The 12,651-nt window shown below is 43.8% G+C and overlaps 1 protein-coding gene across 1 annotated transcript in view; it reads left to right on the top strand.

Annotated features, from left to right (window-relative positions):
- RYR3 (ryanodine receptor 3) overlaps nucleotides 1-12,651 on the top strand; it is a 514,231-nt gene that overhangs the window by 346,115 nt on the left and 155,465 nt on the right. The window contains exons 35-38 of the mRNA XM_053665407.1: nucleotides 19-814; nucleotides 2,816-3,016; nucleotides 7,990-8,092; nucleotides 8,858-8,995. Of these exons, the coding sequence (XP_053521382.1) occupies nucleotides 19-814; nucleotides 2,816-3,016; nucleotides 7,990-8,092; nucleotides 8,858-8,995 (1,238 nt within the window). The remainder of the gene's footprint in view (nucleotides 1-18; nucleotides 815-2,815; nucleotides 3,017-7,989; nucleotides 8,093-8,857; nucleotides 8,996-12,651) is intronic.

The raw sequence follows: 12,651 nt of genomic DNA, 5'->3' as shown, positions 1-12,651 counted from the left end.
TGCTTGTCTCGTTCTCAGGTGTGTGGATATCCTGGAGCTCTGTGAGCAGGAGGACCTGCTGCAGTTCCATTACCACACGCTGAGACTCTACAGCGCCGTGTGTGCCCTGGGAAACAGCCGAGTAGCCTATGCCCTGTGCAGCCATGTGGACCTCTCCCAGCTCTTCTACGCCATTGATAACAAGTACCTCCCTGGCCTCCTTCGGTCTGGTTTCTATGACCTGCTCATCAGCATCCACCTGGCCAATGCTAAAGAGAGAAAGCTGATGATGAATAATGAGTACATCATCCCCATTACCAGCACCACCAGGAAAATCCGCCTGTACCCAGATGGGTCGAAGAGGCACGGGCTGCCTGGGGTGGGCCTGAGAACTTGCCTCAAGCCGGGCTTCCAGTTCTCCACCCCTTGCTTCGTCATGACCAGTGAGGAGCACCAGAGGCAGAGCCCTGAGATTCCCTTGGAGATTCTCAAGACGAAGGCGCTGAGCATGCTGAGGGAGGCTGTGAAGTGCAGTGGGGCTCACATCCGAGACCCTGTTGGGGGCTCTGTGGAGTTCCAGTTTGTGCCCGTGCTGAAGCTCATTGGAACCCTGCTGGTCATGGGGGTGTTTGATGATGACGACGTTCGGCAGATTCTCCTCCTGATTGATCCGTCTGTGTTTGGGGAGCAGAGTGGAGAGAGAGAAGAGGGAGCAGAGAAGGAGGAAGTGAGTCAGGTGGAGGAGAAGGCAGTGGAGGCCGGGGAAAAGGCCAGCAAGGAGGCTCCAGTCAGAGGCTTGTTACAGACCCGATTACCAGAGTCCGTCAAGCTCCAGGTAACTGGGGCATCAAAGGTCCTGCCCTTGGAGAGCTGGGGAGGGAGACAGTACAGCCCAGTGGTGCCGAGGCTGGAACTGTGGTGCTGGCCTAAACCTGGAGGGTAACAGAGATGCTCAGAACACCCACCAGTCTTGCTCATCTCTGATATGGAATGTACTCCCTCCATCTCCCCATGCCGAAATGAAAATACTGACCCTCCCCAATAAGGCACAGGCTTTAGAATTGTTCTTCTGGTACTAGTAATGGATTTGCCCTGACCTTATCTCTTACCCTTTGGGGCTAAAGGGCGTATTTGTGAGATCCTGTCTAGAAAGGGGGAGGAGCCCTCAGCTGTGGAGAAAACCAAAGGAGTTGACACATGGGATGACCACACTTGTCACCAACTCTCATTTGTATCCAGTCTCTGATCCCCAAGCTGTTGGAGATATTAGAAACTAGCAAATACTAAGGAAAAGAGTCAGGGTAACTTAGAGTTCTCCCTTTGGCATCACCTAGCAAATGTCATCATTTCCTAAAGCATAGCTTTACCAGATATGAGCTAGTGACAGTAGTGAATGGTGACCATACCTTTGGTCTTCTGGGAGCAACTGAGGAAAGATACATGAAGTGAGTCCGGCTCAGGCTTCCCTGGGTTTCACTTCCTCTATGCCAGAGTCTTGGCTTTTTGCTTTGTAAAATGTGGATGATAATATAGTGAAACATAGGATTAAAATGTATTTTTATAAAATGCAATATGAAATATGTTTTATCATAAAGTGTATTAGAATCAAGTAACCTGAAGATGAATCCATCTTATCCAATGTGAAAGAATTGGTGGGTGGTCAGTGAAAATGTTTACTACAGGGGAGAAACATGACAAATCTTACATATATACCTTAATTTTTTTACTAAAATATATAAATGTGCTATTCTAACGTAGGGCCAAGACCTCTCCCTTACTGTGAGTCTCTGCCTGGCACACAGAGTCCTCTCGTGCACAGGTGGCACCTGTCACATGCCATCCACAGTGGCCAGTTTGGGTGGACTGCATACGGATTTAGAGATTGTTGGAAAGCGGAGTGCAGAATGCATCTAGGTTTTTGTGATTCCCCTTAGCTTTTTGTAGTTATCTAACTCACACCCAATTGTTAGCATTTTTGTAAAGACAAAAAATGTACCTTTTACAGATATCCCCTGGTCATTCAACTTAGTTTTCCTATTCGTTGACTCATATTTCCTATTCGTTGACTGTGATGTTGCAATTACATCACAGGTGTGGCTGGCATAAGCTTCAGATCCTAGTTCACCGGGCAGGAGCCCCCACCACCCAGATGACTAAAGAGGGTCCGTTAGTCCCAGGGAGGGTTAAGTGGGGGTGGATTAATAGAACTTCTGCTTCAATAATATCAGGAACACAGAGATTCAAAGGGATGAGGCATAGCAAGTGCCTGGCACCTGGCACAGTGTCGGCAAAGTTAGCACTCAGTGAGTTATGGTTATTGCTTCTCTTATTAGTATAAGTCGTAATAGTGGTGAGATTAGTAACACTAACAATCCTAAAGAACTAATTACAGAAAAACAGAACTTAGAAACACAAACAATGAGAGAGCCAGAAGACGGCAGGAAGGGGCCAGGGGCCAGGGCCCACGGTGCATTTCAGTGCTGGTTGCCAAGCTAAGCTTAGAGCCTGCAAAAAACACTCCTTTACAAATGTTTTCTCTCTCACTCCACAGACAGATGTACTCTGTCTTCAGTAAGCTTACTTCCATTGTTCTCCTGGGCTTAATGCTGAAGAGCTTATCTCTGGATTCTGGCCAACTTGGAATCAATAGCTCTGTGCTTCCTACTGTGTGACCCTGGAGGGGTTACTTAGATCACTTATAGCTCAGTGTTACCATGTATAAATGGGGATGCTAGGTACCTCCTCAGTTTCCATGAAGCACTATTATATTAGCATATATATATATGTATGTGTATATATATATATATATACACACACACACACACTTGTATTGCAGATGTGTGAGCTCCTCAGCTATTTCTGTGACTGTGAGCTGCAGCACCGAGTGGAAGCCATTGTGGCCTTTGGTGACATTTATGTCTCCAAGCTGCAGGCAAATCAGAAGTTCCGCTACAATGAGCTCATGCAGGCCCTGAACATGTCTGCAGCCCTGACTGCTCGGAAGACCAAGGAGTTCCGCTCACCTCCACAGGAGCAGGTGAGAACCCTGTTCTGAGCTTCTGTCCCATTCCTAAGGAAGACCTTGACCCTGCAGGAACGGAGCACTTGAAACCTTTATGTGTCTGGCAGCCACAAGAGCTGTGGGTGATTAAAAGACTAGCCCAACACCAGGAGACAGGCCTAGTGTGACAACTGAGACCTGACAGTTACCTTTTGGGTGGGCAAATAATCCTTCCAAAACTGCACAAAGGGCAGGGCTTCCTCCCTTCGCTTGCACCTGTGTCCTTATCACCAAGTCAAAGACCAGATCACTGTTAGTATCAACTTGCATCCCAGCAAGGATCCACCACTTAAAAATTTCTATTCAGTCATGCCAGAAATCCCTGCTGTCTCTCAGAGATCAAGAGTATGGTCAGCATTTGCCAGCTATGAGAGCGGGTGCACCATCCTCATGGGCATAGCTTAGGATCCTAGCTCCCACCCTTTCTTGCCCCATTCTGCCTCCTTCCCTCTTCTTCTGCATGTCCAGGGCCAGCCATCACTTCAGCCTTCTGAACAACCTACTGAATAACCATGTCATCAGAAACCTGTAACTCAAGAAATTCTTCCCTGATGTGTTAGACCAGTGATTCTTGAGCAGACATCAGAATCCCAGGACTAAATAAAACACAGGTGGCTGGTGTACCTCCAGGGTCTCTAGTTCGGTGGGTCTAGCACGATGCCCAAGCATATGCATTTTTAGCAAGTTTGCAGGTAACATTGATGCTGCTGGTCTAGAATTGAAAAGAAAAAAGAGGTACTAACTCCTGTCAAACTCTGCTATCTCATCTGCCACCCTCCCTGAGTATTTCTAGAAGGAATCTACCAATAAAACTCTCTAAATAAGAATTTAGCATCTACAAAGGATATGGAAGATTTAGGTCAATTTTAGGGGAGAGAAATGCAAAAGTCACTTGGAAAATGGAATGTATAAGAATTAAAGTTTTAAAACAGTGATATGATTGATTACTTCATCCTTCTATAACCTTGAAGAATTGAGTAGGTTTTCAGCCCTATATCCACACAGTATTCAGAGAGATGAAAAAACCACACTTGGGAATGTAACTACGTATAATAATAGCTAAAACTAAGGTTATTAGTACTGTGATTGTTGGCAAATTAGCCAAACATAGTCAGCAAGACTTTAACTTTCAAAAGGGCTTCATTACTTCCGCCAAGATGGAGGTATAGGTGGAAATATTGTGCCTTCTCACACAACCAAATTTAAAAACAACAAAGTTTTAGTAACAAAAACACAGCCAAGCCACAGAAAATTGAACTATATGGAAGTCCGACAACAACGAACCACTCAGCCAGATCGGTAAGAGGGGCAGAGCCAGCAGCGGAGCAGGATCGGGCAGGAAAGATCCACTGGACCGACCCGGGCACCTGACCCATGCGTGTGACCCAGGCGTGGAGTAGCTTAACGGGTGGACCCACTGAGGGCATAAGGCGGCGGGCTGATCTCAGTCACACATTCGAGCGCAGATAAACCAGGCAAAGGAGCTAGCAGTGAGACAGATCGCACAGGCCCCAGTGGCAAGAAGCAGCAGAGGGGATGGCTATTGTCCCTCTCTGACCCCACCCCTACATACATCATCACAGACCAGCGACCTGGGTGGCCCCACCCTGGTAAACACCTAAGACTCCTCTCCTCACACATAACAGGCATGAACAGATCAAAACATGGCTCAAGAACTCAGAGCCCCAGAGCCCATAAATCTAAGCAAACAAGAAATTGCCAACCTATCAGATGCACAGTTCAAAACACTGGTGATCAGGATCCTCACAGAACTGATTGATTTTAGTCACAAATTAGAGGAACACAGGAAGGCTAAACTAATTGAAATGAAGGAAAATGCACAGGAAAGCAATAGTGATGGAAAGAAAACTGGGACTCAAGGGAGTGGACCAGAAGGGATAAAAAAACAACCAAACAGAAAAGAATGAAGAAACAAGAATTCAAAAAAATGAGGAGAGGCTAAGGAACCTCCAGGACATCTTTATACGCTCCAACATCTGAATTATAGGAGTACCAGAAGGGGAAGAGAAAGAGCCAGTGGAAATCATATTTGAACAAATAATAAAGGAGATCTTCCCCATTCTGGCAAAGGCAATAGACTTCCAGGAAGTCCAGGAAGCACAGAGAGTCCCAAAGAAGTTGGACCAAAGAAGGAACACACCAAGGCACATCATAATTATATTAGCCAAGATTAAAATGAAGGAGACAATCCTAGAAGCAGCAAGAGATAAGGAGACAGTCACCTACAAAGGAGTTCCCATCAGACTGTCAGTGAATTTCTCCAAAGAGACCTTATAAGCAAGAAGGGGCTGGAAAGGGGTATTCCAAGTCATGAAATCCAAAGACCTACATCCAAGATTGCTCTATCCAGCAAAGCTTTCCTTTAGAATGGAAGGACAGATAAAGTGCTTCTCAGATAAGATCAAATTCAAGGAGTTCATCATCACCAAGCCCTTATTATGTGAAATGTTAAAGAGACTTACCTAAGAAAAAGAAGATAAAAAAGATGAACAGTGAAAGGACAGCAAACTCACAGTTATTAAGAACCACACCTAAAAACAAAAGCAAACTAAGAGGACAGCTAGATCAGGAGCAGAACCATAGAAATGAAGATCTCATGGAGGGTTAGCAACAGGGAAGTGGGAGAAGGAGAAGGGGGGAGAAAGTACAGAAAATAAGTAGCGTAGATGGTAGGTAGAAAATAGAGGGAGTGCAAGAATAGTAGGAGAAATGTAGAATCTAAAGAACTTGAGGCACGTGGTCATAAACTAAAGGGGGGGAATGATGGGGGAGGGGTGTGCAGGGTGGAGGGGAATGAAGGGGGGAAATAGAACAACTGTAATGGCATAATCAATAAAATATATATATATTTTTAAATGAGGGGGAAAAAGGCTTCATTAAAGGCTGTGGCCTCCAGTAGAAAATTCGGCTCACCACTCTTTGGCTTTATGCCCTTTTGGATTTACACCCTGCAGGCTGGTGGGCTGCTGCTTCTTACATGTTCCGCAGAAGGGAAGACCTGTCAGTAAATAAATTAATTTTCTAATTCTGGAACCAGATCTTCAGATCTTATTTTTAGTTAATAAATAGCCTATCAATATATGTTGTTGATATAATTATCATAACGTAACATTACAGAACAACCACAAAAGTTACTTTTCCAATCTATTCTGTAAATATTATTGTATTACAAACTACACTGCTACCTACTTCCAAAAAATTGCTTTGCTCTAACAATATTAAATAAGGTTCGTGGATTAATAAAAAAGGTGGTGGATTTTTTTTTCACCTAGAAACCTAAACAGAAGGAGAAAAAAGCCTTTTGTTGTCTGAGTTGCTCTGCCTGAGGCAGGAGAATGGACAAGATGACCTCTGGTCACCGATCCGGCTCCTGCAGATGTTCCCCAGCCTGGAGTCTGGGTCTAGGGATAACTCAGATGCCGGGGAATCTGAGGGGGAAATGAATGGCAGCTTTATTTCTCCCGACGTTTTATTAATCTCTGATAGTATTTTCTAATTATTAAAGTAGTCAGCAAAGCAAAAGCTGGACTTTATCATCAATATAAATTGCATATTTTTTCATTTCATACTACAGTGGTTTTAATGCCTTGAAATATCACTCACACTCATCACACACTTCAGGATTGCAGTGGCTGTAAGGCTTGCCCCGAGATGCTTTTGTCTAATAAGTGTACATGCTACGATATCACAATTTGTTTTTTATGATCTTAATAACTAGGTTTCAATGTAATGGCTTCTCTTTGTAACCCTGTACATTTTATTTTGTGTGTTTAAAATATTAATCTGATAAGAATCCATGGGTTTCCCTAGACAGTCAGAGTGGCCCATGGCGCAGAGGTAACAATGCCTGAGACGAAACTACAGTGCAAAAGGTCATAGACTGACTGTAGAGAGTAAAGCCTACATCTCAAAAAAACAAACAAACCAAAAAAAGCTCACTAAACACTAGAGAATATATTTCGAATATATGTTACAAGAGTTAATAGTTCAGAGATGTGCAAAGTGCTTGTCAATTTTTTATTATTTTTCAATTAATTTTTAAAATAATAACTGCCCCACAGAAAAATGGAAGGGGAACATGGTTGGGATATTTATAAGCTATGAAGTAAAAATGGCCCTTATGCGTGGAAAAACAAAGTTCAGCCTCACCAATTAAATGCAAAGTAAAGCAAGGGGGGTATGACATTTTCACCAATTAAATTGGAAAATATTTGAAAATGCGTTAACTCTCATTTCTGTAATGAAGATGGCAAAGAAATACATACTCTCGCATAAATTCAATAGGAATACGAAACGCCGCGAGCTTCCTGGAGGGCAATATCATACCAAAAGCCATTGAAATGTACAAACCTTTTGATCTCATCGTTTTGCTTTTAGGACTTTATCGTAAGAAAATGGTCAGAGATGTGAACAAACACTATGTAAAAGGAAATTAACATTAACTTTATAAGGATAATGAAAATAACAAATCTAACAGGTCATTAATTTTGCATAGATTGCTATTTATCCATATGATGAAAATGCAGTGCTCCTATTAAAAAAACAGGTTAAGGAAATAAGAAAAACGTTCAAGATGAATTGTTAGGAAAACATGAGTTTCGAAAGAGTTTATCTAGAATACAATCTCAACCTGCTTACATAAAGAACTGATGATATTAACTAAAATATTAACATATCTCTGGGTGGTAAGATCTCAGTAAACTTTCTTCCTTAGGTATTATCCACATTTTGTGCAATCAATAAACTACTTTTACAATCAGGAAAATGCAAGCTTCTTTTAAATGTTGACCATTTTACATGCACACAAATGGGTTAAATAAAATTTGCAGGTGGTAGGCAGTGTTGGGCGTCTATCTGCCTACAGCAGGATCTGAGTTCTTTGGAGCAACACTGAGAATCAATTAGCTGTTCTTCTTTGTCCCTTAAAGATCAACATGCTCCTTAACTTTCAACTGGGAGAGAACTGCCCCTGCCCAGATGAGATCCGGGAGGAGCTGTACGACTTCCACGAGGACCTTCTCTCTCACTGTGGTGAGCTTCCAAGGATGTGGCTTCTTCAAGGACAAGTCTGTCCCTGAGTCCTTCACTAGAAGCTAGTGGGGGAAGGGAAAGTGGGAAGTTATTTTTCTATTTAAAATTGCAATACTAATTATTCAGGAAATGGTCCTACCCAAACTACTTGGGTCAGAGATGATAGAGGAAATAATCCTGGCATAATGCATGACTGAAATTCCTTCTACCTAGAAGATTTTGCTGAGATGGGAGAAGGGAAGGTGTCTCTGAAGAAGGAAACATAATAATTGACTGCGACGTAAACCTCACCCAGGCTCACTTCAAGTTAGATAGTTGGGACCAGGACTCTGCTCCCAACTGAGCCAACAGCACTCCGATCCCCTTTGCTTTGCAGCGTTTGCAGTGATACATTACTATAACTTCTGCCTTTAAGGATTCTAATGCACGTCTGCTGACTTTAAGTGGCTCTTAGCGCTTGTGCTGCCCATACACCACTGGACTGAGTAATATATTGGATAGATAGTCTTTTCATTGGAAATAAGTCAATGTTAACTCCTCCTTTCTCAAGAATGTACAGTGCTCTGGGGGTATAGTTCAGAAGAGTTAAGTCTCAGGATTGAAATTACCTGATGTTCTTGTACACAAGAAATCACCTTTTTAAAAATTTGCAAAAAGATTTTATGTAGATAAACATTTAAAGTTCCAGAAGTTCTTACGTTCTCTCAATCATATGATGGTTTCATATAGTGTTCAAGATGTCCACTTTGTTCTGTGACCTGCTAGGGGTCCCCCTGGAGGAAGAGGAGGAGGAGGAGGAGGTCACCTCCTGGGCAGGCAAACTCCGTGCCTTGGTGCAGAAAATCAAAGGCCCCCACAAGCCAGAAATGGAGCAGCCGGCGGTGGAGGAGCAGAAGTGCCCTAGTAAGTGATGGTAACAGTGCTGCCCATGCAGTGCTCCTCTCAGACTTAAGTAGGGGAATTAGGTATTTCTAACAAATACCCAAATAGAGATGGGCTGCTTAGCTACAAAGACAGCATCTGGGCATCTATTATGATTGGTGGTGGTGGTTATTGTTGTATATTTTGGGCTATGCTTCTGATTTAATTGATTTTCAGTCTTTTGAAACCTGAGAGGTTTCTTGCTTGGTGGGTCTGTCTGCTCTTGTATCTCTAGTTAAATATGCCTAGAAATGTGTTTCTGCTCTTTGTTTTATGTTTCCACCATCTTCCTCTTCTAACCATTGTTGTTTCTGTCACTTCTGCTTGTGGTTCCTTTGAATCAAAAATTACTTTAGTAATTTTGAGGAAACGAAATAATAATAAAAAGGGAGTAAAGGAAACAGGATGTGGAGTTTTAGGGAGGTTGTTTTTGTTTTTTGTCTACAATTTTCATAATGTAACATCCTAGAGGGCTTTGACCTCTGTTCTTGCAAAAATGCCAAACCTTGTCCAAATACATTTCTTTCATCCTCATAGTATAGGTGACTCCTACCATGTGACCCCTGTTGAAACAAGATCATAGTTTGCAGGCAGGTTACTGCCTTAAACCATTAACATTTCAAAAGGAACATTGTCTGCATATTATATATGCTCAGCCTGCTATTTAGTATCGGATTCTGCAAATATTTCATTTGTCTAAAGAAGGAACTTTCCAGGTTTGATATAGTTGCCTTTTATCTTGTTCCCTGTTCTTATCCATATTAGACTATGCCTTCAAATCATGGACTAGAGCAATAGCCTGTCAAGGCGTGATTGGTTTGTCTGAAAACACTACTTGGAGGTTCATATGTCTTATTGCCCTTTACACTGACCTTCCCTCTTTGTCAGAATCTCTCTGAAAGGAAGAACCTTCACCATTCATCAGCACAAGTGTTGAAGTCTCTGCAAAAGGGTATGGGGTACTTGGCAGCAGTTGCCCTGGCAACCCTGGATCAGTCCCATCTGTCGCCACAGAAAGAGTAGGGTGGGTATCTGCTGAGGATGTGCCAGCAGGATTCTAAAGGCACAAAAAAGTGAGTTGAGACTCCTTTTGTGGTTCCTGCCAAAGCAGAACTAAAAATAGACTGAGCTGACCCTTATTGCCTGCTGAGATTTTGAAAGTGGATGTTTCTCGCTGATGGAATGTCACGACGAGGCGCCCTCCAAGGTGACCATTTCGTGTCAGGGAAACGGGGTCCGTCAGATGCATCACCTGGCTCTGGGAAGTCTTTCTGACGCTAAGAATGGGGCCCAGGCTCCAGGGCTTGTCATCGTTAGCACTGCTACTACCTAGGGCCTCAGGCACAAAGACCGAGTTCTGCCTGTTGTGGCAGAACGTGCAAACCTGAGAGGCCACCTGAGGATGGGACTCCCCCGTGTCTTCACCCCTCTCTGGGTTTCTTCCCTCTCAGGTTTATGAATTACGAAAGGTACTAGCTTTGTGTCATAAGTCTTCTACCCTGGAGTTCCACAGCTAGAAATAGAAGGTGGTCGAGCACATCTGGTTGTCTGCACATGGGTTCCCTGCCTAAGGTTCCACAATCATAAAGTCCCTCACTCAGAGCTGACATTTTAAGAGAAAATATTAGGAATGCTTTAACTGCCACACCCCCCAAATGGTTTTTAACTTGATTGGAAACAGTGTTTCTGAGTAAGTAGGCAGTTGCAATAAAGGGGTCAAAATCCTTTAAAATGTTGGTAACTTTGTCAGTGTTATGGCTTATCGGATTTCTCTTGGCCTTGCATTTCACAAAATATGAAAAGTATAGCTAATGAGAAAAACATTCTAGCATGAATTGACAACTTACCAAATACTTCCCATAGCCAGTCCTCTGTGGCTCCAGGTTCTGCATAGTTACATTGTTGCTCACATGCCCTGTGTAGTTTGGCCTAAGATGGTTGTGTCTATACTGAACTATTCCTTAAATATGACATATACATTCTATTAGGTAGTATAAATAATCTAGAGATGATTTACAGCATATGGGAGGATGAGCGCTGGTCATACGCTAATACTGCACCGTTCTGGGTGAGGGACTTGAGCATCCAGGGAGTTCGGTGTGTGCAGGGGTGGTCCCGGGAGCCGTCCCTTGCAGACGCCGAGGGATGATGACCTATTAGTTTACTGCTGTTAGTTTCTTTTTTCCCAACTCTTCCATTGTGTGGTTGGATGAAAATAGGACTCAGAAGAATTAAGGGATACTTTCCTTTATTTTGTCCACACTTAGGTGGTTCCAGGAAATTTTCCAGGGGACTGAATGTCACCAGCCCGAGGTGACTGAGACGAGTAAAGCTGTGACTTGATTCAGCTCTTTTGCCTCCCTCGCTCCCTTGCCTCATGACACCTGCCAAAGAATGTACAGTATGCCTATTGGGAAGCCCCCAACACAAGTATTACATAGAGAAAGACTTTTTTAAGCCATCTTCTTCTTATCTTGCCGACCATATCTGTGAGGTAACTCACTACTTGCCTCATTGTTACGTGTAGAAAGTATGAATCCGACAGAAGCCAAAATTTTAACTTCAAAATGTCAGCCAAGCCAAAGATGGCACTTGGGTTTTCAGGGTAGGTAGTACAGTGTCTCCTATAGGAGAAGTTGGTGTTGGCCGTGGCCCTCAGGGAAACGTCAGCACTTCTAGGAAACAGGAAGCAACAGGGTCCTGCGGCCCACGAGAATCCGGCTCGCTGGCTCAGTGTTCCTGCATTCGCCTAAGCAACTTCCAAGCCATATTGAAGATCAAAGCTGTTACAGACTTATCAAAAGATCGTATGGTGATGAAGAGAGAGAGTCTAATAGTAGCAGCCCACTCTACTGGGTTACACTTTGTTTTCATATCCCAAACCAGCGAATTCCCTAGAAAACCTTTTGCCTGTTAGTTCTAGGCCTGTGTTTCTCACGCACGGGAGTTCAAGCAGGTTCCCCTGAATATAAGCACGTAGTCACCGAGCCATTCCTCCAGGGGCGGCGTCTATCACTGGACCTGGCACAAAGTAGGTCCTCAGTGAACGTTAGATTTTTTCTCTCCCCTGCAGTAGGTCTGGGTCAGCCCAGATCCGGATCGGACTTCTGGGCAGCGGAGCTGTGAGACAGTAAATTGGTGTTGTCTTGTCATGAAGTGTGGATGGGCCTGTCACAGCAGCAATGAAGAACCAGTAACAGCGAGAAGTGCACCCCAGGTGTCGGACGCCTTACACAGGCAGGGTCGGCATGTCTTGGCGACCAGTCAGAACCCTGAGGAAGAGGAAGGTGTTACAGATGGTCTTTATGGGTCCCTGTGAGGCAGGTGATTGAGTTAACAGACATAGAGGGGAGGGGTAGAGCCTGCCTTTTATTTAGCTTCTTAAACGTTGCAAGAAGAGTTTTCACACCACTCTCCTTTTGCCTGGAGAGCCCTGCATGGCACACAGCACAGGCATCGTTAGCCCTAGCGTGGAGATGAGGAATTGGAGATCCCGAGGCATTAAGCAAGAGCACCTTGCCCTCACGGATGGCCAAGCAGGGAACAGAACTCATTCTGATGATGCACTGGCTCCCGGTCCAGTGCTTCTCAGCACTACATGCAGAACAGGTGTTCTGCATCTGTTGAATCAGTCAGCA

This window comes from Artibeus jamaicensis, unplaced genomic scaffold, assembly GCF_021234435.1.
Source record: "Artibeus jamaicensis isolate MK-2021 breed Jamaican fruit bat unplaced genomic scaffold, CSHL_Jam_final contig_1132, whole genome shotgun sequence".
Lineage (NCBI taxonomy): Eukaryota > Metazoa > Chordata > Mammalia > Chiroptera > Phyllostomidae > Artibeus > Artibeus jamaicensis.
Note: the sequence above shows the minus strand (reverse complement) of the source record. Positions and strands in the feature narration are given on the sequence as shown.